This window comes from Chanos chanos, chromosome 6, assembly GCF_902362185.1.
Source record: "Chanos chanos chromosome 6, fChaCha1.1, whole genome shotgun sequence".
In the NCBI taxonomy this organism is placed as follows: Eukaryota; Metazoa; Chordata; class Actinopteri; order Gonorynchiformes; family Chanidae; genus Chanos; species Chanos chanos.
The window spans coordinates 10,429,223-10,457,151 of NC_044500.1; the positions used below are offsets into that span (position 1 = coordinate 10,429,223).

Genomic DNA, 27,929 nt, shown 5'->3' on the forward strand with positions numbered 1-27,929 from the left:
AACAGGTTAAGTTAGGAAAGGCAGACATTATTCTGATGTTTGAATGGCAGTGTGAGTGGCACTGGTGGAACATGTTTCAGCTCTTTGGAGTAAACTCTCTCAGGCAAACGACCCTCTGCTCTACCGGTACAGCCCGTGTGTTAAGAGTTTTTTAGCAGAGCGGTGTGACGTCCCCACACACACACACACACACGTACACGCGGGCTAATCTCCCGGCCCTGAGCGGCGAGTGACACTCTGAGAGAAACAGGTCACAAAGAGCTCTTCAAGTGCCTCTTGTTTGCCCCACTCGACTCAGCTTCCAGATACTCACTCACTTGAGATCTACTCGACCGACGGCCCTCGCGTCCCTTGCTGCAGAGAAAGAGTTTTGCACTTCGTTCTCCTATCGCGAACTGACGGTTGGACGCATTAAAAAACGAACACTGAACGTAAAGGGAAACAAGAAACCGGATTCGTACCGGTGGGAGATCGGTTTTGGACTTTGTCGTGAGCCTTTGTCCTCCGAGGCGCTGTCGCTCTTTTGTAAGAGCTGGAAATCGTGCGTCCTCTTGAAATGTCTTCTCTGCTGTATCAACTCCGAGTGGAAGGCTACTCTTTGCTCTCGTACCTCATGTGAAAACAACAAAGATAGTGTCCATGGAAGAGATTATGATTAATGTACTAACTGCTCTCAAAAAAAAAAAAAAAAGAAGAAAAATAATGAATGGAAAAGAAAAAATGCAACCATTGCCTTCTCCTTGCAGATGGGGGAGGTTTTAACCAATGCATAGTTATCTTGTTTGTTTTTTTTTTTGTTTTTGTTTTTTTTTTTAAGTCCAATGCATAACGCACATCAAAGGTAATTTTCTTATGCGAGAACGATGTTTAATAATGTGGTTTTGTTGTATTGAGGAGGTGATTGGACATATAAAGGTGCATTAATACAGTCTGTTTGACTCTCTCACATGGTGCAAGTTTGTGATCCTACCAGACTTCTGGCTTCATCTGTTTGTTTCATTCCCTATCTCTTCCAAGAACTCAGAGATCCTATGCTCCTAAATGGGCATGTGTTTGGTAGACCTTGACTCGGAATTTAGCCTTTTATTTTGAAATGATTATACTGGTTACCGATAGCACTTTCTAAAGAATTATCACAGAATCGCATACTATTGTGAAAGCCATTAGGTTTTCTTTATGTGAAAGGACTTGACTGTAGTCTAAAGTTGAAAGACCATGAGGCTTTTAGATAGACCATCTCATTGTGACATACAAAATGTATTTAAACAGAATAGTGGATGTTACAATTAAATAAGATAGTGGACTTGTAAGCACTTCCACCCTCAGTGCATTTATGAAGAAAAAACATGCGCATGCACGTCTGCGCGTGTGCGTGAGTGAGTAAGTGAGTGTGTGTTTGTGTGTACGTTGTGTGTTTGTGTGTGTATCCCAGGAAATCACTCTGGTATGACAGCCATTCTGTCAGAGTGCTGTGAGTGTGGTAGGGGCCCCAGGCTGGCAGCATGTGACTGTGCTGTGTTTGAATTAGCAGGAAGGACTCACATTGTCTCTGTGAAGCCAACAGCCATACTATCCCAGCTCTGCTTTTTCAGTGAAGCCACTGGGAGATTTGCATGGTCATATCTCCTGGCACTCCAGCATTACCAAGCAAATAGGTGAAATACTCCTCACATTAGCACTACATGCTGACATAAAGGGAAAATCTAGGTCAGGATACCAAAGGGAGATTACTCCAGTTTGTGTGTGTGTGTGTGTGTGTGTGTGTGTGTGTGTGTGTGTGTGTGTGTGTGTGTGTGTGTGTGTGTGTGTGCGCGCGCGCTTGCATGGATACAGATTCAGGCTGTTTGGTCCATGTTTTGAATGAATGCTCACTGATGTTTTGATGCCTTTCTCCCGTGTTCAAACCTTCCTTCCTCTATTGATGCAGACTTATTAAGTTTATAATATGTGTGGTTGTTGATGGTGACGTCTGATTGCAAAGCTTTGTTTAAAATGTGCCTTTGCTTGTTATTCTGAGATTTGAGAGAGACTACTGAGCTACTTCTGTTTGACTTTGGATCTGACAAAAGAAACCTTTATAAATGCCCTTATCTTACTTTCCATAATACTACAGGATAAATCAGAGATTTGAATGACTGTTGAATGGCTTTCAAAACTAGCACCTTAGACAAAGGACACATTGACACAGCCATTATTAAAAGACATATAAACTTTGTGTATATGTGTGACTGTGTCTGATTACTGCTAATAAGCTTTGTGTTAAACAGTTAATCCAAGAGTTTGAAGACTGCAGAGAATGTTGTTTTCGTTTATACTTTTCAGGAATTTTTTTAAAAGCTCAGTTCTATGAACAATAGCCTTTCCAAAGATTCCTTAATACTGAGAAAAAAAAGGTGTTTTGTTGAGATTTGTAAAGTTCTCAGAAAAAAAAAACCCATAGAAGCAAATGCTTTGTTCTCTGTCAGTGAAATTATGTGGGCTTTTTTCTAGAATGTTCCGCTTCAACCTTTTAAGGTGTTTTTTTTTTTTTTTTTTTTTTTTTTTTAAACTTGGCTGTGTGTGAAATTCTGTTGAAAGATAAAAAGATTGTATTGTGGAAAGGTTTTACCATCGAGGTAGGTTAGTAGAATGTCTCTGTTGTCTTTAATTTATGTGCTGGGAGGTCAAAGTTTCTTTCTCAAGGTTATCAACGTAATTAACCAAATGAGCCAAATGTTCCAATTTGAGAAACAATACTGATATGATTCATCTTGGGAGTTTAAAAAAAATCCTTTGAGAGCTACTTATTTTACAAATCTTTAACTAGCAAATCTGTGTTTGGTGATTTTTGTATTAAAAAATAAATGAGTTTCAATTGATCCGTGTTTTGTTTTCATTCTTCTAGGAAGCCCTTGTGACACACACAAAATTTTTACTGATAGAAAAGTAAAACTGGTTTGTCTAGTTGTAATGTTGTCTGCGTTGTTGGATAAGGAATCCCGTAAAATACACTTTTGTGTCGTCAGTGAGTTCAGAGGGTTAGAAGAGAGAATGGGCATATTTACTTAGGGGAGCAGAATTATGTTACAGATTATTGTTAGCTACTAGTTCAAGTATGCTAAGACAATGAGATCTGCCAAGGGACCAGGTTCTGTTCCTGGTATGACTGAACAAGTACAGGTAAACACCCTTAGGGATAACCCGTCATCTCTGGTGTAATGTTCTTGGATTGAATCATTTGTACTTGGGATAGTGGGTAAAAGGTAAGTCATTTGAAACTTTTTCTTCCACCTCTCTGGGGAACTTTCTAGAGATTCTTAATTACAGACATTTAAGCTTTAGTCATAATTCATGTCTGGACGAGTGAACTTGACTGATTTAAGCAAGAACTCTAACTAAGGATTAGTGTTTTTAACATTGCAGCCAGCACTCTCCCCAGGTGAAAGACATTGAATAAAACAGTGCATTTTGGTCTGCAGAGCAAAGAATCACCTGATGGACCATGAAACCACTACTGCTTTCAAATAGTGAATACAAGTCTACACACAACAGCTTTCACACAGTACTTCTACATCATAAATGAATAGGAAATTGGTAAGTATAATCAGATGGTATGGGTGCTTTGGATGGATGTATTTGCATAGTCCCTAGTGGTCAAACAAATTTTCAACTGAATATGGAAACTCTTATTGATAGAATCAATTGTCTGGGTCGGAGGGAGAACCATGATGACTTTTCATATGGACAACAGTGCCATCTAGTGACCAATTGAATACAAAAAATAAAATGTGAATATACCAGTATTTATTCTTCCTGGAAAAAACGTGGGTGTTGGAGCTCAGCTAAAATAACTAAGTGTCCTCATTGTTAGATGAGAACTGCCAAGGTCAAAAGTAGCAGCACTGTTACCTACTGCCCACAGTACTTGATATAGCTACTTTGAGGGCTGTGACTTGATCACATCTACAGGCACACACTTAAGTGACATCCTCTCCTTTAACTGTCTGCATCATTCATCGAGCATGAACTTAATGACCCAAGAATCCATGCTCAGTGTACTTCAAATTCATTTCTCTCATTCTGCCCCATTCCAAAATGTAAGGAAATTACTGTCGATGCAAGATAGATGTTTTCTTAGTTACAATGGAAGAGATTTAAGTTAAAGTAGATGTTAGTAGTGGTAGTATTACTTGGTAATACAGGCTTGTTAATGGTATGTAATTCCAATACATTTAAACCTACTTTGGCCACTCACTGTTGTGATGATCCACAAAGATCTAAAATCCATGTTTTGGCTCATCGTAAAAGGTTGCAGAAGTTTAAAATAGGCTACTGTTACTGTGATCGGTGTAATGATTTCTGTAAAGTGTTGCACGTGTATGCTTTGTCACCAACATGTTTCAAAACATGTTTCGCTTCTCTTTTGCATTACCGCAAACTCCGCTTGAAGAGATCCGTATAATAAAAACCATAATGCGGTTATAGCTCTCCAGATATGATCTCTGTGTTCAGTGGCCTGATGCGAAAAACATCACAAACACTAATTCCCTATAAAAACTTAACAGAACACATCTTGAACATTCATTGTACGGTATGGTAATAACTTTTGAGAGCATTTACCGGACGCGATGAAACACTCCCAGATAACAAGTATTTTCATTGCCACTGACCTTTAAAAGCGATCAGTCATTCATTTTTTCTAGGGCGGAGGTGAATCATTTAGTTCTGATAAAAGAATAAAGAACACGGAGACAGGTCAAATTCTCAATATGGACGAAATACTTAGATGGACCTACTGGCTACAGCTCGCAGCTGTCCTTATCTAAAAAAAAAATTCCGATGAATATTTGTCTAATATAAACAATGTAATGTCACTTGTTCGCTAAAAATGACTGAACATATATTTATAATAGTTATGGCTGGCGCCAAAATGCCAAAATTTTGCCCCGCATTCTATCCTCATAAAACCGTACAGGTTTACATGTTAAAGTCATAACCAAAATGTATCATAGATTTTTTACTATTTTGAACTTTTAGCGGTTAAGGGTAATGCAAAAACAAATATACCACAGCGTCAAAGTACAAGGAGCGCTTACAGGCGGAGGACTAGATGCTGTGGTTCACACCCATTCACAGCAACCGTGGCACCAGTCCTCGGAAGTAACGGGGATACACAAACAACGCGCTGTTCCCAACTCGAGGGAGGAGCGTGAAGGATTGGCTACTCGATATTTACTTTCGACCTGACAAAGATTTTTTTGCAGGGGCGTAAAGATTTGTGCCAAAAAGGGTTGGATACTTTCAACATTTGTGACTGAGTCTGACAAAAATCGATGAACATTTTTACCGAAGGACGAAAACAGCTTTTTAAATATGGTTTTTACTGAAGTGGTTTCTTAAAGAACTGAATACGTGTTCTTGATGCATATTTCCATAATCTTGAACTGCCTGGTTAGGCAACTGCTCGAAAGTATTTTTGGCGAATGCTTTAAATGGCTCGGTTCAGTTAGAAACATATGGTTCGCCGTTCACACGTGTTCGTGTTGACTCCTGTGGCTTGATAAACATTCTGTTCTCTCAATGGGATCGCACAGAAATGGGTTCACGAAAGAAAACTATATCGTCGCAGTGGATGTGGGAACAACGTCAATCAAATGTCACGTTTACGACGAAAAGGCCGTTGTTAAGGGATCATGTATAAGAAAGGTAACGGAAATGTATTAAAGAGAAAACGGGGCGGTTACTATGAAGTACTTTGAAGGCATGCATACATTTAACCATATTTATTTTACGAGGTCGCTCCCATATATCCGAAACCAGGCTGGGTTGAGATGGATCCTGAGGAATTGTGGCGGGGATTTCTGGATGTTGTCAAGGGCGCTGTGGAAGGTAAGAAACTGTGTCAACCTCGGACTTGAAGCTGAATGGAATATGGAAGCGTTTGAAGCTGATGTGTGTTTTACAGTAAACATACCTGCACGTTTTAAATTTAGGCGGTCATTAAATAAACTCTCTCTCCCTCTGTAATCTAGATATTTAGCCCTTCCCCTTTCATGACTGGCTACAGTAGGGGCGAAGAACCCCTGTTATCTTCTGTCTCGACTGTCTTTATTATTAACTTAACTGTTCTTTTGTTTAGACTCAGGTTTGGAAATGAAACAAATGCAAGCCCTCGGAATCTCCACACAGAGAGCGACGTTCACTACTTGGGATAGGTAAGTGACAAGGGGGAAGAGAGAAGCGCTCTCTCTCTCTCTCTCTCTCTCTATGTGTATTAATCATTGTGTGTATTTGAGAGACAGATTCCCGTAACTGTTTACATATGAGAGTTAATCGTCGACCTTTTCTTGTGTGATGTGTAGACACTCAGGGAAACCTTTTCACAATTTCATCACCTGGCAGGATCTGAGAAGTGCTGATCTGGTCAGGGCCTGGAATGGATCCATGACTTTGAAGGTGTGTGTGTGTGTGTGTGTGTATTCTGACCAAGAGTTTTATCACTGAGCCACGAAATAAGCGTTTTAGCATGTTAGATTCACATTAATTTTGGTCTGTACCCAGCCTGTTGTTTGAACAACAAGAGTGGAATACATGGGATACATCAGTACATCACACAGATGGTGTGAGAGAGAGAGAGAGAGAGAGAGAGAGAGAGAGAGAGGGAGTGAAGCAGAGTGTTTGTACTCTGATAAGGAATATGCACATTTCATCCCTGTGTGAATATTATTTCTGACGGCCTTACCCACCACCTGAACGACATGGGTCTTTTGGGTTGAGATGATTCACTAGGCGAACGCATTTAAATGTGCAACGGCTCACCGATTTTATCTGATCACACAGCTTATACATGGCGTTTCGAGTCTCCTGCACCTGCTGACCAGACAGAAGATGTTCCAGGCGGCCAGCATCCTGGTGTTTTCTACCCAGCACATTACTCTCAGACTAGTCTGGGTCCTGCAAAACTACCCTAAGGTAACCTGTGGAAGGTGTGTGTGTGTGGGGGGGGGGCTACATTTTGTTTGTGAAGTCATTTACAAGCAAATATTATGACAGACCTTTGCTCTGCACGCTGTGTTAGAGAAATCTGATAAGCGTGAAAGTGTAGCTCCTAAGGGGAAACCACAAATCTAGCCTGAAAGCTCCTGTTGTTTTTAATGGCAATACAGTCTTAGATCTAACCTCTGTGATAGCTCTGTTTTCATTTCCTTAAAGCATTTCCATCGGCTGCCATGGCTTAGTGTCTCTTACCAACAGGGACCTCTTTGTTAACAGTGATGTAGTCCTCTCTTAAGAGAAATTACTATAATGACATTTAATATAATCTGGTTATCTCATGTGCAATTGATACATGAATGTTTTACGTGGTCAGTCGTGTGATATGAGCGAGTCAAAAAAAAAAGTGCCTAAGTTCGACACGTGCATGAGTGACTTTGGTCATATGTAAGGGATTTGCTTTAGGTGCAGGCTGCTGTAGCAAACGGGACGTGCTTCTTTGGGACCATTGATACATGGCTGCTTTACAAGCTGACTAAAGGTAATAGAAGGCATTTGCGTGACATTTGATCTGTTTCGCCTGAGTCAGTTTTGATCATCAACGCAGTCATAAGCTTTTGTTTGCGTTTCGCAGGCTCCGTCCATGCCACAGACTATTCAAATGCCAGCAGCACGGGAATTTTTGACACTTATCAGGTAAGGCCTTGATTAGGGTCAAAGCTCTTCACAGTTTCTGTGTTTTAAAAGTGGTTTTTACTCAAATTTGGTCTTTTAGAAAGAACACTGACAATGTTATGTTACGTGTTTTCAAACTTTCGTAGAATAATCAGGATTCGGGGTGCCTGTGTACATTTGTTTGGCTCTCAGTCATGGAAGTCTAGGATTGAATTTGTTAAGAAAAAAAAAAAAAAACGTTCTGTTTTTCAGATGTGTTGGAGTGGGACGCTTTGCTCCATCGTATCCCTCCCTCTCTCCATTTTCCCCACTGTACACAACACTGGGTAACAGTCACATGACCCACAGAATGGTTCTCTGTGGTTCGCTGGACTCACAGTTTTACACCTGCACGTAGTTAAGAGGTTATGAATCTGTTTGGTAGTGGCCGTCTACTGCCATAGGCAATGGAAACAACTAAACCTCGCTGGAAAACCTGTAGATTATGCACTACCTACATATTTTGTGGCTTTGATTTTAACGATCTCAAGCTTCTCCAAGTGTGGTTCACCACATTTACAAATTGGGAAAAGTTAATGGGAAAATGGCACTAATTTTGAACAGCACTTTTTTTTGCATTCAGTCATATTACATCTGAGTTTTTTTAGTGACTGTATTATCCAGAATAATGCTTCATTTGCGTATGTCTTGTTATGTTTTTTTTTTTTTTTCAACTTTCAGTCATTATTTTGGGTGTACGGATGAGAGCATATTTGGGGTGTCTGTTCCAATAATGTCTGTGGTAAGTGTGGTTGGGCATCATTATTCATTTTAATTTTATAGGAAAATAGTATTTATTCATTGTAATTTTTTTAGGAAAATAGTATTTATTCATTGTAATTTTATAGGAAAATTGTATTACAACACTTAATCAATGCCTTTTTACAACCGTTGTTTTCTGGTACTTACAGATGTGTAATATACCTTAGAGCAGTAGATTCATTAGAACAGTATTTTGGTTGAAACCATCTATCACAAGCTGCTTAGCGATATGACAGGTCGTAAAATGAAACAAAAGCTCAGGGGTGAATGACTCCTGAAATACAACTGTTGGAGTACAGCTTTGAGCCTTTAGGCCAAAAAGTAAGCATGAATTTCACTATCAATTACTCACCGTGCAGTACCATGTGTGTCCTGTAGATGGCAGACCAGCAAGCAGCCACATTCGGAGAGTGTTGCTTTGATAAGGGTGATGTGAAGATCACTATGGGAACAGGGACTTTCATGGACATCAATACAGGGAACAAACCCCACACTTCTTTCACAGGTAAATAAAAAAAAGACCCCCCCCCCCCCAAAAAAAAAAAAAAAAAGTTAAGTACAGTGCTTCTCAACACAACAGGAACTGACAATACTGTCCCTTTTTGGTGCAACAATCCTGATTCTAATTATCACTAATCTTTCATTGGCTGTATTTGTGTATTAGTGTTAGGTTGGAATAAACATGTGCAGTTCTGTGGGTTCTCTAAACTGTAAATGGAAAATAACTGCTCTTGTAGATTCCCACATTGTTGAGCCCAATTAATAAATGAGTTTCTGTTCTCTATCACGTGAAATACACCCAGGCAGGCAATACTGTAATATGAGGCTCGCATGTCGGAGCCACAATGTCCCAGGTGCGTTTGAAGGGATAAGATGTTACTTGGCTTCTCTCTCTGCCCCACAGGCTTGTACCCTGTTGTGGGCTGGAAGATCGGAGCTGATGTGACCTATCTAGCCGAGGGTAACGCAGCGGACACGGGCACGGCCATCAGATGGGCCAAGGAACTTGGTAAACCCAGGGAGCGCTGCCTGTGCGAACAACTGAAACCTGTGAAAACCGTACAAAAGACAATGTAAATCTATGACAAATGGTGCATCACGTGTCAGTCCCTCTCTCTCTCTCTCTCTCTCTCTCTCCTCCTCTTTCTCAGATCTGTTCTCAGATGTGGACGAGACAGGAGAGATGGCAGGTAGCGTGAAGGATTCAGATGGAGTGTGTTTTGTCCCGTCTTTCAGTGGTCTACAGGTGAGAGACAGAACCGTGTCGTGTTCGAATATTTTTTTTTTCCCCCCTTAAATTCACAGCTTCACAGCTGTTAACTTCGTGTGAGAATAAAATCTGTGGTCTTGCATATGTGTGTGTGTGTATGTGTGTGTGTGTGTGTGTCTGTGTGTGTGTGTTTAATATCTGTTCATCTGTGTAATAGGCTCCGCTCAATGACCCAAGAGCATGTGCTTCATTTATGGGCTTAAAACCAACCACTACCAGGAACCACCTCGTGCGTGCCATCCTGGAGTCTGTGGCTTTCAGGTTAGTGTCGCTCACAACACTGCAGACTTTATGCTTAGGCACAATAGCGTACAGTATGTACGTATACCTACAGATGGTGTTTTATTTGTTTAAAATGAGTAAACTGAGAAAGGTCTGTTTACTAAGAGGGTAGACCAGACATTGATTCATTGTATTGTTATTGAGGGCCTGAATGTATTTTCATGAATGTATGCATTCAACATATACCAACTGACTCCTGGAGAAGTTCAAACAAGATGAGTGGTGCCTGTGAATTTACGTGTATTTTTCTTTCATTATTGTTTTCAGGATCAAACAGCTTTATGACATCATGCTGAGAGAGACTCAGATTCCCGTCACAAAAATCAGGTAATTCTATTAACAGCCTCCCGTTGACTTTATTCCAGCGCTGACTTATCAATGTGGGATTAATGTGATGTTACTCTTGAGAAATAATGTATGTTGGTTTACCTGTGCATGCATATGGGTGTGTGTGTGTTTGTGTTTGTGTTTGTGTGGTAAGAGCGGATGGGGGTGTATGCTCCAACAATTTTGTGATGCAGCTGACTGCGGACTTGCTGGGACGAAGTGTTGACAGACCAAGCCACTTTGACATGTCTAGTTTGGGGGTAGCCTTTGTCGCAGGATTGGCAGTTGGTAAGAACTGAGAGTATTACAAAGGAACATACTGAACAACGACAAATAATGACATGACTAAATGACACTTGTAAGACGTGAACAAAACAACGTATTCCAAACAATGTATTCCACCATATAAGGAGATTTAAGGCATTGTTACAATATGTACATTACAAATAAAAAGACAAAGGGACTCAGTGTGACAACTTTTTAGACTTTTCATTTATCAGAGCAGACACACACACACGCGCGCGTGCACACGGCGCACGCACACACACAGACACACACACACACACACACACACACACGCGTGCGCACACGGCGCACGCACACACACACACACACTTTATTCATGAGTACTTGGATTAGTTCCCTTAATGTAGCTGTTTCCAGACTCCATCAGGTGGCACACTTTTGCAAAGCATCAAGTCTAAATTTTGGTATAGCTATTTTTTGCTTTCTTTTGTCACTGATTCATTCAGTGGCCACTGTCCAACCTGTTAGTCATGGTATGGCTATTAAAAGGAAGGACTTGAACACAGCTGTTTCATGTTGAATGAAAATTAACAAGCCGGTGCAATGTGAGCTTGTCAAACAATGTTTATCTCAAAGCCTTTATTGCACCGTCTTGGCTGTGTCAGCACGGGGATGATCAGATTACCAAATGTATTAGTGCTTCTTCGTGGGCTTCCAGTGCAGCTGCAGGACAGTACATTTCAACCCCAACAACAATGAACGGCACAAATTAATTAATCACAAAGGCCCTCAACAGTTAAAGTATTTGGTCAGTTGGCATCGCATTTTTACGCAACTCCGGGAAATGGACTATTATTACCCGTAATACCGGTGCCCTTGGCCTGTTGCTTCTTTAAAAGTTACACGTCACTTTGGAACTGAAATCACGAATTTGCAGATCAAATATTCTATTCCATTATGCACAAGTCAGGAACTGACTTGAAAGAAGAAGTTGAAAGAAGAGGAAGGAAGAAAAAGAAAAAAGAAAAAATATCATCAATATCATCATTTGTGAATAGACATAACATACAGAAAAACAACTGAAAAGTAAAGTTGTGGTATCCGATCATACCAGACAGATACGAGCACGTGACAAGACAACCATTTTTCAAATGAATTGTTTGGTCTACCTCTTCACATTGTGAGAACGTTAAAATGGTTTAATGCATAGCTTCTCTCTCTCTCTCTCTCCCTCTCTCTCTCTCTCTCTCTCTCTCTCTCTCTGTCTCTCTCTCTCTGTTTTTGTAGGGTTCTGGTCCAGTTATGAAGAGCTGAAGTGTTTGCGGAGAACAGAGCGTGTGTTTCTGCCACGCAGCACGTCTGGCACACTCACACACAGCCTGCGGAGATGGGAAAGAGCTCTGAAACGCTCTATGCATTGGTACAATAATGCTTAACTGTGCCATCATTAGATACCTCTGTCAATGACGCACTCAATCTCACAGTCTCATGGTCAACTTAGGCTCTGAGGACTATCAGGTATAAGAAGTAGTGGCCAATGTCCAACACATTTGGAAAAATTCTGATTATCTGAAGGCAGCTGTTTTAAGCAGTAAAAACCTCACAGTAATTCAACCCTCCAAGGCTTGTCCTCCTTTTGGTACCACTACAGTAATAAATTATGGTTCAGGACAGAAACTCCTGCAGTAACTCATTAATCACATGAATTATAGTCATCGTCTTAGCAGAAAAGATCATGTTTCTCATTTCTGTTGACCACTGAAGACTACAGAATGTAGTGTTTCATCTTAAGTTTCTGGTGTAGAGCCTCCCGCTGAGGGACACTCAAAACAAACCGGTTGATGACTGTCTGTGCTCCACACCCCCAAGGATGGAGACTTGGGTGGCATGACCTTCTTTACAGGAAATTCTCCTCCTGATGAACTGTGGGCCAGCTCTACAGAAAAGTTGATGGAGTGCAGTTAGTCCGTCTCAGGAGGTTCTTCCCTTATCTGTCCTGTTTACATCCTGCTGCTATAAATCATCGAGAGTTCAAAATGAAATGAAGATGTTATGGAATGTCGCTGTGGCGGAGATGCATGTTAAAACGTCTCTTCTTTTTTGCCTTTAGTCAAGGCTAATGATTTTAACAGGCTGATTTTATGTATGTGTGATTTGATTAATTGTGTTTAATTTTATTAACTGAGAGAATTTGACTTAAAAAAAAAAATGTCTTTTGACTTAAAGAGTAGAATCGTGCTTTTGAACTGAGCGATCTTTGAAACTGTTTTTTAATCCTACAGAACAGTAGACTGTGAGATATTTGGCAGGTGTACTTTTACTGTTATCGTTTGCACATTGGCAGATGCAGATGTGTTAATACCAGGTGTGCCTGCAAAAGGTTTGTCAGGCACATGAACTGAAATGCCAACCCCCCCCCCCACAGGTTACTTATCAGATTCCACGGTGCCCTCATTTACACTGTCTGCACTCATAAAAATGTGCAACTGACGGTTTTGTAACTGTAACAAATTGAGTTTTGTCCCTAAAAGTGAAGTGCTCTTATCAGATGTGAGGGAGAATGTGTGCCCTGCATTGCAATAGCGAAGAAAACTACGCGTTTGATGCATGTGTGTTTACCATTTAGTCGTTTTTAATGCTCATGCCCCTGACTGTTCTGATCAACAAGAATTGTGCATGGAATCCATACGTCATAAGCTATTTTTAAACTTGAAAATACTTTTTTTTAATAACCATCAAAACGGTCCTCTGTACAAAACATATTTTACAGCTTTGTATTATTATTAATACTGCCCCCCCCCTCCCCCTCCCACCCCAAATGAAATATGTATGTCAAACTAACTGCTGTGTTTTTCTTGTGTATTACCAGTCTCTGATTTATCGTGGTGTTTTTCTTGTGTATTACCAGTCCCTGATTTATCGTGAAGAAACATTCTGTTAGCATTATTAATTTGGACACTGCGACACTTAGCATCGGAATCAAAAGGTTATAGGCGACAGCACGCAAAAGCTAAAATGATTTCCTTTCCTTCCAAACTATTTGGCAAACTACCTAATTAAGCGGAACATTGTTTACATTTACAAAACACTGCAACCGTTTTCTATTGTGAAATCAAAGACTATTAAAACTCAATTCATGTCGTAAGCGCAACTGCCATCTGTCTTCCGAGATTAGATTATTATACTTAAACTACGTATTAGTGAAGACTGAACTCAGCTATATTTCTTCTTTGTCTCTCGATCCCGATTAAAATGATTACACACGTTCCAACATTACTTTTTGTTTGATTATGCCTCTGTAGCATGTGGCTTTTTGTTTGGCTGAGGTGTTGCAAGAGTGTTTACATCTCCTCGGGGATATCCAATCTGCTTCCATCTGGCGTCTAGCATCACGGGCGGGTGTAACCAATCAGAGACGACAGCTGGCAGTCACCGCCAAGCTTGTGCGCAGAGTTCAACACAGGAAGTGGAGCAAGGGCCCGGAATACTTCTTCTCGTTCCTGTCAAACATTAGGATTTTTGTTTTTAAGTTGTCTATCGATAACTAGTTTGGATAACACGTAATTTACTGGGTTAAAGCAACAAAACCAGTTAAAGGTAAGTTAAACGACGCTGCATTTTGACATTTCTTTTGTTTTTTGTTTTTATTTTTTTGTTTTTTTGGACATGCCAATTGTGTCCCTGAAGTCCAAGTACTGCCTGATAATAGCTCGCCTCGAAAGCGCACGGTTTAAGCGATTTTTTTTTATCTGAGTATGGTCAATTCGACCAGATAACAATAATGCATTTAAAACATATGGCAAAACTGACGAACTTTGTTTGAAAACCCGTCAGTTATGTTATCCATAGCAGTACTTTGACGCACTTGTATGACGGCTGGCAGCAAGCTAACTACAGTTGATTCAAGGTAGTCAGATAATGCTACACAAAGTTAAATGATTAGAATTCCACTCGGATTCGACGTATCGTACTCTGTACCAAGTTCGAAACGTTTTTTTAAAATATTGTTGTAGTGGATAAATACCAACATTTAAAAATAAACCAATTGAGATTGCAACTAATGTGAAATATTTTTCTTATTTCGAATTTGAAAGTTTCCTACACTGCGAGGAGAGGAAAGGAAATCAATCCCTTGGTATCCATTTTCTCCCAGCGCAAGAACAACATGGCCATGGTAAGACCCAAGACGGCTTTCGCTAGCTCTGTGTGTATGTCAGTCTAACACCAGCTGTGCTGTTCTTCCATTTGCGGTATCTTTCATTATGAAAGCAAGCAGCATGAGGTTGTTCAAACCGGGCGTTGTTCTGTGAACTTCTGCAGTTGCACATTTCCGTTCCTTATCGAGAAGGGACTGTGGATTAGACTTGGTCCGTTGTCTGCTTTAAAACATGTTTGTCTAGCTTTCTAAAAAGTTTTACATTAGTGTTTGTTTTCCTCAGGCAAAGAGGCCATTTTGATCACCAAGGTTAGAGGGTTCTTAGAAAGGAAAGTGCTGGGTTGCTTGAAATATAATTTCATCCAATAATGTAATAATTTGGCTCTTTGACGGTTTATTTGTGGGATATGAGAATAACCTCTTATTGAACAAGTGCGCATTACACTGTTCCCAAGACTGTAACCGAGAGCAGTAAAGCAGTAGCGCTAAATCTTGCCTTCTTTCAGGTAAGGCTAAAGACACCTTGTGAAATGGGCTGGTTTTAAACTATTGAATGGATTGGTGTGTGTGTGTGTGTGTGTATGAGAGAGTGTGAGTGTTTGCAGTCATGCTATCTATACCGTGGGTGTGTCAGTGTCCTTCCCTCAGGTGTTCCATTTTCAACGCCCGTTTGTGAACCTACACGTGAGGTATTTTGCACGTCTCGTGTGTGGGTGTAAAAGATGTTGTGGGTGATATTTCAGGATGTTTGGTAGAGCAGTCTGCAATTAAAGTGGACCTGCTCTATAAAAGACTGAACGTGCCTAGGATAAGAGGAATGCTTGTGCAAATATTTTGTATTTGCATACTTCATATACCTACACATCTCATCTATGGATGATAATATCACACACACAGAGTATGCATGATGGGTATTTGTGTGGTAGTATGTATGTGTGTGTGTGTGTGTGTTTTATGATGTTTTGCTGTTCAAGAGATGGTGAAATGAATGTGAGTTGGGGTCAGAGAGTTTTCTTGGCTTACTGTACTGAGATTGGAAAAGCAGGCTGTCAGATTTGAGGCAGACATCTGTTGTTCGTGCACAAACGGCCCCGGACATTTAATCCCTCTCCAGAGGGGGAGGAGGTGGGTGGGGGAGAGGAGTAAGGGGAGGGGGGGGGGGGGGGGGGGGGCGCGGACAAGACCCTCGGCCAGAAGGTCATAGTGTGTGTGTGTGTGTGACAGGTGTCCCCTTTGCTGTTCAGCACCTCGTGCAATCTAAGAGTTCCTCCCAGTTAGTGTAAAGGCTCCGTCTCAGTTGTCTTTAGATTTTATACAGTTGTGTTGGTCCCCTCTGGGTTCCTTCTTTCTGTGATGCATTGTGGAGATATATCTATCTGTGTGTATGTCTCTGTCTGTATGTCTCTGTCTGTCTGTCTGTCTGTGTATGTCATATGATCCAGAGACAGAGAGGGACTGAGACACGGACTCAGCGACTCTTGTGACCGCTCCTGTCTTCTTTCTCGCTAGCTCAGCATTATCGACCTGTTGACTAAACTGCTGTGTTGTTTTGTCTGTAGAAGGCGTTGATGTCAGTTTGGTCATGTGAAAGAGTTGGAGCGTAGAAAAGGCAAAGTTCCGCGACCACGTTTTGGCGCCATTTTCCAGCTGTCCTACACAGTGCATGCTCCACTGTCACTGTAGCACGTCCCCTGGGAAAGGCCCTGCACACACACGGAGGCCCACACCATAAGGGCTTAAACAAACACCACTACTGAAGGTGTTTATGCATCTCTCTCTCTCTGTCTCATTCACTCCCTCTCACACTCACTCACCCTTTGTGTGTGTGTGTGTGTGTGTGTGTGTGTGTCTCTCTGTGTTTTTATGTTTCAGAATCTAACCTCCTCTGTTTAAATTGCAACTATGCACTTTCCATTCTAGGAAGCAGAAGCTTGGGCATTGAGTTTCCTGATTGCTCAAAGTGATGCGAAGCCATGACAGTAATAGAGTCAGGTTCCTGACTTGCTCTGGCCCATCAGGTTAGATCACTTCTCTTTTCTGCAGAAGGACCTTGTAGCCCAGCCAAATCTCTCAAGGCTGGTTCATAAAAATACCATAATACGGCCTAAAACATCCCAAGCTGGTTTAAAACTCTCCCACGTCTGCTTTATAAATAGTTCTGACGGTTGACAGTTTCCAAATGATCCTTGGCAAGCGCTGTCTAATATACCTAAAAACTGCTGTCTGGGTAGTAATTTATTGCCAGAATTCAGCTGTGTTTGTGGATGATTGACCAAAATGGAGAAATAGGCGTTATTTACTTAATTTCACTTTGATAAGATGATTTAAGACTTGCCTAGACCTTCTCTTCTGGCTCGTCAAATTAACGACACGCTGGTACTGCTTGCAGCGTCTGTGAATCAGTTTCAGCAAAGCAGAGAGCAGCTCTCCTTGCTCTGAACTAAAGGAAATTAATGAACATTTTGTCCAAGCAGATGCAAAAAAAAAAAAAAAATCCAAAATGAAATCCTTATGGAGCCATATAATAGATGGTATTCATTTGGTGCAGCGGTTTTTGAGTGAATGTAGGATTACCCCCTAGCATTAAAAGCAGTCTGATCCCTGTCCATTTCTGCCATGTTTTTGAGAAGCTTGGATGCTCTTCTTTGACCCTGATAAACTGTGTGACTGGAGCAGAGAGTGTTTCACACACTGAGAGGACTTGACCTAATCACAGTCCTATCCTCCCCCTCTCTCTCTGTGGCCTCTGTCTAATTCACGCTAATCATTTCTCAGGCTGGGGTTGTAAAGACAAACCCAACCCCCCCACCCCCCTCGCCATCTCCATCCCCGCCCCCACCTCTCCGCTTTTTAGTATGTCACTTTGACTCATCAGTGGCTTGCGGGACCCCATAGTCACGTCTTGGCCATCGACGGGCTGCGTGCAGACGCGGTTACTCAGTGTTAGGGTTTAGATGACAGAGATGTGCTGAGCACATCGGGAAAATTCAGCTCCGGTTTCATCATGCGTATCAATTATTTACTTCGTCTTCTTTTTCCAGCGGTTTATAAACGCACAAATGCCGCGAATGTTAAATGCCTCGGGCCGCTTGCGCGGCGCATCTCAAGTCTTAGTCTCATGCTAAATACCGAGTGACCTGCTTGTTGCTATAGCGACGCGCAGAGCAGGGGACGGCGACAGATGGAGGGGGTCACGGAGTAGAGTGTGAGGTCTGTCCCAGACAGTGGACGCAGCACCCCCCCCCCCCCCCATCTCTCTCTCTCTCTCTCTCTCTCTCTCTCTCTCGCCATTCTACTCCCCACACTAATACAGCGTAGCCTAGGCCAGCACCGCACGACCCCCATGCCCCTATTGTTCTCTCTGTGTGCTGTGTCAGGCTTAGGATGGGCCGGAATCTCCCATTCCAGGTCAGTGGGCTTCAGGCAACAGAGCAGGCCGTGGAAACCACAGCCAGAGACGCCGAGAGAGAGAGAGAGAGAGAGAGAGAGAGAGAGGCAAGGGAGAGAGGCGAGGGAGAGAGGGATGTGTGGATAAATAGGGATGATGGAAGGGAGGATGAGTGGAGGAGGAAGACGAGAGGACGAGCAAGGATTTGAGGAGTGGAGGAAAGAGGTGAAGATTGGGGAGTGGTTTGCGAGAAGAAAAGGGAAAGCGAGTGAGAAAAGAGGAGTGAAATTGAGATGAAGTAGAAGTAGAATCGGAATGAGAGAGATCTGTAATATGAAGACGAGGTTGCTGATAAATCCTGTGAGGTGGAGCACTTGCAGGGATCCTATACACAGAATACGTGAGAAGTTTACAAGCACATTCCTGAACCCCCTTGATCTGTCATTCCAGGAGAGAGAGCGTGCTGGAAGGCTACTCTTCCTCTTTAGAGTAATGCCCTCTGCATCACGTGACCGTGGTTCATGCCCCTTTTGTGGCAAAGTTGCAAAGGGCAGCGAAACCAACATGGCCTAGTTCAACCCCCGGTTAGTCAACAAATTCAAAGCCACGCCAAATTCAACCCCGATGAGACGTTCTCGTTCCTCCGACAAAGGGGCGGGGCCGCCAGCGTCTCCGTGGGCGGGAGACCAAAACGTTGGTAAATGTTTACGTTTAAAATGCCACCTCATCTGGTTTTTTTTTGTTTGTTTGTTTTTTTTTTTTTGCGTCCGTTTCGCTCAAATGCCTCGTAGCAATTTGCTTATAACTGCTTCTCCGCTAAGCGTTCAAGCGTTTAGAAAAACCACTTCGCTGAGACGGTGGACCGGTGAGCAGAAAGAACAGGGGGCTTCCATTTCCGTTTGGTCTTCTCCTCAAGAGAGACTGCTGCACCGCTGCAGCTAGAACTCATTTTCACCAAACGCCTCGGTAGCGCCATGCCTTCCAAACACGAAGAAGGAGGGGGGGAAAAAAAAAGGAAAAAGAGGAAGAAACCATGGGAAGAAATGGTGGAGTGAACCATTTTTCGTTGCGTGACTTTTCGCAACGCTGTAGTCAAAGCAGCCTCTGGGCGACCACGTTGGTTCTGACGCATGCATGATTTATGGGCTTAAACTTTTATGCTGCCGTGTGTGTGTGTGTGTGTGTGTGTGTGTGTTTTATGAAGGTTATCATAATTATATGGCGGCCTGTTTGTCAGACTTTCGTTCTCCAGTGGAGTACGTTGGCCAGGCCTTTGACCTTCCCGTTCATAGCCAGCGACAAGTTGTCTCTTTTTGTGTCGCGACCCTTGGAACTCTGAGCAAACCAGTGGTGGCTCTGGCTCCGTTACATCTGCGAGGTGGCCTTTCTCTCACCCAGGAAGACGGAGGGAGAGAGAGAGAGAGAGAGAGAGAGAGAGAGAGTGAGAATGATAGCGGAGAGGAGAAAAAGAGAAAGAGACCTCCAGCCACTTTGAAGGCCTTCTCTGGTTCCTGTGTGGGGCCTCTCCCCCTCCTAAGGGACAAAAGGCCATTATGTGTGCAGCAGGCAGGGGGCTGTAGGGGGGCTATTGTGAGGATTGGGAGTGGGCGGCATGGTCTTGCACTGGCCCATTGATCTGTAGAGAGCGTTCTGTCTCTCCCCTCCCTGCTTCAGCCAGGCTCACCAGCTGTCTGCTTTATGGCCCTCCTGCAGCCCTAAACAAGCCCCTGCCGCAGGGACGACACACACACACTCGCCACTTTCCTTGAACACGCGCGCTCACACACACACACACACACACAACCATACAGTTTTTCTTTCTTTTTTTTTAATCTCTCTTTAGCTCAACACACACCCTACACTACGTGCACACACACACAGGCACACACATTTGCACAGCGTTTTCAGTTCTCTATAGTTCTGTGGTGGCAGTGATATGAGTGCACACAAAGCATGTTAATTAGGACACCAGAATGGCCTAACAGATGACAACCATCATTTGTGGCTCACCTTTTTAAAGCCCTAAGGAATAGAGACACACACACACACACACACACACACACACACACACACTCGCTCACACACACTCACACAATAACTGGAAATCCTGCAGGCCAGATTGGGGAAGTTTACCGTATCTCATTTCATCTTGTTTATTGAGTATTTGTTGTTCAGAACAAACAGCAGCGAATTTTGTTCCAGAACTTTCCTAAGCCGCTTGCGAGGTGTCTCACTCAGTGCAGTGGCATAGATCATGTATGGGCCCCAGTCTAACAGGTGCAGCTCCGCTCTGACCGCGGCAGCTGGGAGGTTCGGGCATAGCTTTCTCCTCACACCGACGTGACGCTGGTTATGTTTTGATATGAAATGAATGTGTCGGTGCTGAGCGTGCAGGGTGAACGATGCCGCACTGTGAGGACACGCAAAGCTTTAGGCTTTCATTCCCCACTTTACTCCTCCTCAGGGTTCAGGTCTTCACGGATGGAATGCAGAAGCTATCTGTGTGTGTGTGTGTGTGTGTGTGTGTGTGTGTGTGTGTGCATGTGTCTGTGTGTGTGTGTGCGTGCGTGCATGCGTGCATGTGCGCGCATTTGTGTATGTTCATATGTGTACACGGTGCCTTGTTTTTACTCTGTGTTTCATTGATTAGCCGTGTTTGCCTCTCAGGGCGTTTCTCGTCGGTTGAGAGGTGATGTGAGGTTGTGAGGCTATTTGGAACTTGCCATAGCTTTAAGATAAATGAGTTAAACACACACAGGCACACACACACACACACACCCTTAGGGGGAAGGAGGACCGGGAGACTGTAGGCAGTGGGGGGTCTCCTGGGGGGGGGGGGGGGGGGGTTGTGAATCCTCCTCCATCCTCTTTCTCTTTCACCTCTATTCTCTCTATCCCTCCCTCCTCACTCCCTCGCGCGCTCTCTCTCTCTCTCTCTCTCTCTCTTTCTCTCTACCTCTTCCCCCTCTCCCCATTAGTTCTTCAGTCAGTCTTTCAGCATGGCCTTCACTCACGTCAGACACTCCTCATCATTCTGAACACAGCCTGGCTGTGTGAGCGTGCCTCTGAACATGCTACTCACAAGGCATATCTGTGTGTGTTTGTCATAGGGGTTTGGTGAACTCTGAGCAGTGGAGTGTTGGTGTCTAGAAGAAGGAAGCTCTCTATCACCTTTCAGTATGATGGCCAACACTGTGAGTACAGATCCAACATAGCTGCGCATGTATGCTGTGATATGAATAATGCAGGACAGTATGAATAAGCTCCGGTTTTATCTGAAGCTTTTTGCAGGGGGAGAGTGTTTAGCCATGGTTGTGTCGTAAGAGTGTTTGCACAGAGAAGAAGAGAGAGGGCGAACGTGGGGCTGAGGCGACTCACTGGAGACCGGAACACTTGCTGTATTATTGATTTAGCCGCGTATGAGTTCAGTCACATTTTCATACCATCTGATTCACTGTGCCTCACCATACGTTAACCTCTGCTTCGTCCATAAATCAATAGCCTCCAATACACATCCAGACTTAGCCCTAATGCCCTTATCTTAGGGGCCACTGGTGATTGATGCCCTTTCAGTCCAGTGGACAGTTTTCACCCGATTGTTTTGACATTTGTCCTCTGATGTCATGTCGATTGAGTCACGTTGACATGTTCTGTGACCCCGGCGCCCCGACGAATCGACATCTCTGTAAACCGCCCTGACATCTGATGACTTAGCTCTCTTAAATCCTGTAGACTTCAGTCGAAATTCTAGAACATTCTGCTACAAGTTAATGGCTTAAAGCTGCTATTTTTTACAAGTACGTCAGAAAGTGATGGAAACTCTGAGAGGAAAAAACAAAGTAGGTGATGAAGGCGTGAAAACAGGCGACGTGACTCGTGAGTCTCCTCGGGAGCATTTTTTTTTAAAAATGTGGCTCTTGCTGAAGCGTGGTGTGACTCGCTCGCGTGTTCAGTTTGTCTCAGTGGCATTTGAACAACGCGAGATCATATCAACCTATCGTAGCGTAGCAGGCAGGCCTGCATCGGCGTAGACAGCGGCGTGTTTAGGAACCGGAGGCCTCTACCGTTGGAAGAATAACTGCTGCACCTACATGTCATGTCCTCAGGGATGTGTCCTCGGAGTGTGACAGCTGAACAGCGGCTGAAAAGTTCACGTCTTGGGTAGTGTACTTTTAAACCTGTTTTCTCAGATCGTTTGGACAAGAAAAAAAACAAAAAACAAAAATGCCTATTGGAAGCAAATGTGTCACCTCAAAACGTTCACCTTTGGGGAAATTAAAAGCGCGGAACACGCAAGGTGTTTCGGGACGCTGCGGCCGCACCTACGACACACGCACCTACGCTAACGCGCGCGCATATCTATACAAACACAAACACACACACACGCACACACACGTATGCAGTTTTCTAACACCTCTGTACTTCTTCCCTTTCAGGTTGGCACAGCGTCCCTTGACCTCAAGGCTTTCCTGAGTAACCAGAATCTGACCAAAGGTAAAAAACGTCTTCCATTTCCGTGTAACAGAGCTAATCTCTTATCCAGTGACTTATTCCTCTGTACGTGGTTGGGCTGCAGACTCATGTCGGAGCAGATGCGGCCCTGACTGCTGGACCTGAAGGCTCGGGCAGCGTGCGTCTCTCTGGTGGACTGACCGGGGTACACGCAGGGAGGCTAAATGAGTGGTCTGAAACCGTGCCTAACACAACAAATGGTTATGAGCAGTAGCCCTCGTCTGATTGGCTAGAGTGTTAACGGGCTCTCTGGCTGTCAGCCGGAGTAAAATCGAGGCTGTTAAATATTGCAAATATTCAGACGGAGAGAGGATTTAAAAACGATGATCCGTACTCGAAAATGACCGTATGTTCCTACGCGCGGTCGCTTTTTCACGGCTCTGAGATCAGAGGTGTTTGACCGTTGATTTTGTACGGACCGGCATAACCATAAGTAATAGTGGCGGGTTCAGTTTTAATGAACGTCGAGGGGGTTTCTTTCGCCTCCGTTGTGATCTGAAACATTTGTGTTTCATAAGAGCCCGCGCTAGAACGATACCTTAAACTTTTTCTCTATACCGTCGAGCTGAATCCATTCCATGTGCATTGTTTGTGTACTCCCAAATATCCCCAACATCTACATTCTTGCTTTATTACATAACCTGTTTTCTTTCTTTCTTTGTTTTTTTTTGTTTTGTTTTTTTATGGCTCTGACGTCATTGAGAAGTAGCCTTTGATAAATTGCAGTGTAAATACATGCCGCCCATCCAGTTACTCAGTGTTCCGTTCCATTTCCTGAGCCCTGCAACGTTTACTGGTGCAGATGTGTTCTCTTTTAGCTATGTTCCCCTCTCCCATACCCATCCAGTCATGTGAGTCCTCACTGTAATTGCCAGTGATCTGCCTAACTCACGGTGTTAGCTTAGAGCCGTGCGCGCGCGCGCACGCGTGTGTGTGTGTTTGAGTGTGTAAGTGAGAGAGTTGAATGCTCTCTGCACTGATGTGTGGGTACTGGCGCGTTCAGTTCCCATGCTCTCTGGAGCTTTCCACTGCTCCCAGATCAGTCAGGCTAGAGCAAGCGATCGCCAATCACCTTCTCATTCACGGCGAGCAAACAGGAGCGACTGTGTGCGACCCTGTGCGCGCGAGTGTTTGTATGAAAGAGGAGGAGAAGGAGGAGGAGGTGGTGCCTGAGCAGGCTTAGGCATGCGCTTGGTGAATGGGAGACCGTGTGTCTGTTTCCCACACCGCATGGGGGGGGGAGAGCGTGTATTCAGGCGGATGGACTCCTTCTGCGCTCATCTTGCAATGCCTGACTGGCCTCTCAAGTTTCCACTGAATGGTAACAAAAGAGAGAGAGAGAGAAAGAGAGAGAGAGAGCGCGTGTGAGAGAGGAGGTACAGGGTCCTAGGCTACCAGGGGACTGAAAAGCATGCGCTCCCTAGTTCTTCAGGTAAAAACTGCATTGCTCCCTCACAGACTCTCTCTCTCTCTCTCTCTCTCTCCCTCTCTCTGGCTAATGGGATTTAGAGCTGTGTGTGTCTGTGCTGACTGGGTTGCTGCAAGTGGGTAAGGGGGTGGTACAAGTGAGGAGGGGGGGGGGGGGCACTGAGGGAAGCAAAGGCTCCCCTCATCCCTCTTTCTCTTTCTCTCTCTCTCTCTCTCTGGGTCACTTTGGAAGTTCCTCTCTAGCTACATGCTTGGGGGGGAGGGGTACTGTGCTCGAGTAGCTCTGTGTGTGTGTGGGTGTGTGTGTGTGTGTGTGTGTGTGGGAATGAGGCTAGAGTAGTGGACTCCTCAGTGAAAGGAGAGAGTGTGATAGACAGAAAAAGTAAAGGAGAGGTTGAGGAATTATGGAAGTGCTCCTTGTCCCTCTTCAAAAACAGACAGGTAAACAATGATTGTAGCAGTTAAGTGATTTGCCTGTAATGTGCATTGTTTTGGTATTGGGTTGGGGTTTTTTGTGTGTGTGTGTATGTGTGTGTGTGTGTTTGTTTTGGGGTTTTTTTCGTGAAGAAGCAGAAGTGCTCGGAGCTGTGGTGGTAATTGTGTTGTAACTCAAGACGTGTGTTAGAGGCTTTCATCTGTTACAGTCTGGGTTTCTGAGACTGTGGCCTTGCTGAACTGTTTGCCTGTGCTTTTTGTGTTTTTGCTGACAGTGATAAGTGCTCAGCTTACTGTGGTTTTGGCTCATAGCAGTTTGACTGAAAGCACGCAGGAGCATCTCTATGTGCTCTGTGAACACAGCTTCAGGAAGTTCTGCGTGCGCGCGTGTGCACGAGCATGTGTATGTGTGTGTGTGTGTGCGTGTGTGTGTGTGTGTGTGCCCCCCCCCCCCTTGCATGGCACAAGTTTCCGTTTACCCCTACCTGATGGTTTGTCCATTGCATGAAATGTCATGTAACAAGGACATCATGACATTGCCGCTGGGTCAATATACGCATTGACAGTACATGATTTTGAGATATCATCCAAGCCAGAGTATTCATGCTGGTATCTGGCTGTTTTGACTGAGTTAATCAGTAATGTGGGTATAGCCTGGTTCTTCCCTGAGGAATGTGCAGAGTACAGAGTCATTTGGTTCAGGGAAGATCAACAGGTTCAGCTGCATGACGGAGCATGTGGACGGTAGGACTCCTGGACACAGATCTGTATTCATGTGGGTGTGTGCTGATGTCTCGGAGTGTATACCTGCTCTTTGACTGAACTGGTAATAAATGTGGAAAGCTCAGTGCGGTATGCCAGGGGGCCGAGCGTTCACGGGGTTGGATTGTGTGCAGTTTTACATGCTCATAGTCACACCGTTATTTTATGGCTGGTTATCGCTCGTATGGGATCTTTTATGATGGACATGCACTTAAAATGTTGGAGCCATCTTTTTTTTTTTTACAGGTGTGAGTATAGGTGAATGTCTGTGTGTGTGTGTGTGTGTGTGTGTGTGTGTGTGTGTGTGTGTGTGTTTTGAGGATGAGTGTGTCTCTGTGTGTGAGGGTGAGTGTGTCTGTGTGTGTGTGTGAGGGTGCCTGTCGCTGTGTGTGTGTGTGTGTGTCTCTGTGGGTGTGTGTCTCTTTCTCTGTGTGTGTGAGGGTGAGTGTGTCTCTGTGTGTATGTGTGTGTGTCTCTGTGTGTATGTGTGTGTGTGTGTGTGTCTCTGTGTGTGTGTGTGTGTGTGTGTGTGTGAGGGTGAGTGTGTCTCTGTGTGTATGTGTGTGTGTCTCTCTGTGTGTCTGTGTGTCTGTGTCTCTGTGTGTGTGTGTGTGTGTGTGTGTGTGTGTGTGTGTGTGTGTGTGTGTGTGTGTGTGTGTCTCTGTGTGTGTGTGTGTGTGTGAGGGTGAGTGAGGGTATGCTGGGCAGCTGCTCAGCTGTATTCAAATGAAGCTCTTTCTTTGTTGGCGTGTAGAAAGTGGCTCTGATGCATGTCTCTGCTGAGGCCCATTCAGTCCTGTCTGTCTCTGTGGACTTCCACCGCCGTCAGGCGCTCCAGCACTCTCCTCCCCAAACCCTTTTTAAAACTCCTCTCTGCTCCCAGTCAGCCTCACGTGTACGACTTTGCTGAAGTTCCATGTTTCACCCGTTCATGTTTTCTGAAGCCACGACAAGCAAAGCAAATCTGGTCTTGCTGGGGCAGTTAGCTCTCCGCTGAGATTTTGGGAAAGGCATTGTTGGAGTGAACCTAATCTTTCTGAGCTGCTTAAGGGAAATATGTCAACGTGCAGGAGTAGTGAAACAGGGGCTGAATTGGCACAAGCCCAACGTTATGGTTTTATAGACAAACTGGTGGGAAGAGCACCGCTCATATTCAGTTAAGTGACAAAACGACCAAGCTCTTCAAGTAGAACCAGAAGTTCAGGCCGCTTTCATTCATGATGTTCAACAAGTCCAGTAAGATTAAACCCGCGCGGTAGTTCTGTGACATCACAGCCTTTGATGGCATGGGGAAACGTTAACGGATTGAATTCATTAACTGATTAATGTTGTTTTATGTTAGCCTAACCATGAAATGATGAATTTACAAGTATTTACCAAATGAGTCATGTTATCGTCCTCCTTCAGACCTCTGAAGCCTAACGCATCGCCTTTGTAGACCACATTTACGGCGCAACGGTAAAACATTCAAAACAGATCAAACTTAATAAAAAGTGATTTATTTGGTATTTGCATTGTGCGCACAGTTTTTTTTTCCTGGGTCTAATCCGCTGTCGTAAATGACCGGCTTAAATGTTCTCTTCTGGGCTAATTTCAAGAAGAGTGCTATTGAGCAGCGGACTGTGTGTATGCTCGAAGCTGACGTCTCTTCACTCAAGGCCAAGTCTGTGTTGTGCTGTTAGGATGCGGTGTTTTACGCTACTGCCTTCACGCCACCCGACTCGGACAATGGGATGCTCTCATACTTCTGAAGCGTCACTGGCCCAGTGTGTGTGTGTGTGTGTGTGTGTGTGTGTGTGTGTGTGTGGAGCTTGCGTAGTGTGGGGCAGCGTTAACGTAAGACTCTGCACCCGGACAGCGGCGTGTGTGTGTTCCCTGTTTGCGTGAATGCTCGCACCGGGGTGTGTGTGTGTGTGATCTCATAGGCGTTTACATTGCTTAAGGTTTCTCAAGTTACAGTCTCAATGGTATTCATGTCCCTATCGAAACATTTAGAGCCCAAGGGTGTGAACTTCATGTACGCTTTTAATCTCAGAACATCTGCCTCTATATCACACATACAGACTCCACTGTTAACTCTCTAAAACTCTTCTCCTCCTGTCACACATACAGACTCCACTGTTAACTCTCAAAACTCTTCTCCTATCACACATACAGACTCCACTGTTAACTCTCTAAAACTCTTCTCCTATCACACATACAGACTCCACTGTTAACTCTCTAAAACTCCTCTCCTCCTATCACACATACAGACTCCACTGTTAACTCTCAAAACTCTTCTCCTATCACACATACAGACTCCACTGTTAACTCTCAAAACTCTTCTCCTTCTGTCACACATACAGACTCCACTGTTAACTTTCAAAACTCTTCTCCTATCACACATACAGACTCCACTGTTAACTCTCAAAACTCTTCTCCTTCTGTCACACATACAGACTCCACTGTTGACTCTCAAAACTCTTCTCCTATCACACATACAGACTCCACTGTTAACTCTCTAAAACTCTTCTCCTATCACACATATAGACTCCACTGTTAACTCTCTAAAACTCTTCTCCTTCTGTCACACATACAGACTCCACTGTTAACTCTCAAAACTCTTCTCCTATCACACATACAGACTCCACTGTTAACTCTCAAAACTCTTCTCCTTCTGTCACACATACAGACTC

General features: G+C 43.8%; 1 protein-coding gene across 1 annotated transcript; it reads left to right on the forward strand.

Annotated features, from left to right (window-relative positions):
• Positions 1 to 5,559: 5,559 nt before the first annotated feature.
• On the forward strand, positions 5,560 to 27,005 carry LOC115815020 (putative glycerol kinase 5). Its single transcript, XM_030777989.1, has 20 exons — positions 5,560 to 5,685; positions 5,775 to 5,868; positions 6,119 to 6,194; positions 6,342 to 6,435; positions 6,820 to 6,951; positions 7,438 to 7,513; positions 7,607 to 7,668; positions 7,900 to 7,973; positions 8,368 to 8,428; positions 8,827 to 8,953; positions 9,353 to 9,457; positions 9,600 to 9,694; positions 9,876 to 9,979; positions 10,268 to 10,327; positions 10,482 to 10,615; positions 11,861 to 11,993; positions 18,107 to 18,137; positions 22,554 to 22,611; positions 22,710 to 22,774; positions 26,937 to 27,005. The coding sequence occupies exons 1-20, from the start codon at positions 5,560 to 5,562 to the stop codon at positions 27,003 to 27,005; spliced, it is 1,776 nt and encodes a 591-aa protein (XP_030633849.1).
• The last annotated feature ends 924 nt before the right edge of the window (positions 27,006 to 27,929 follow it).

What these genes read in the sequence shown, in the direction of transcription:
- LOC115815020 (XM_030777989.1), top strand. Translation starts at nt 5,560, where the DNA reads ATGGGATCGCACAGAAATGGGTTCACGAAAGAAAACTATATCGTCGCA. An exon ending in CTGGAGTCTGTGGCTTTCAG is followed by an intron (nt 9,980 to 10,267) that starts GTTAGTGTCGCT and finishes TATTGTTTTCAG; the next exon opens with GATCAAACAGCTTTATGACA. An exon ending in ATTCCCGTCACAAAAATCAG is followed by an intron (nt 10,328 to 10,481) that starts GTAATTCTATTA and finishes TTGTGTGGTAAG; the next exon opens with AGCGGATGGGGGTGTATGCT.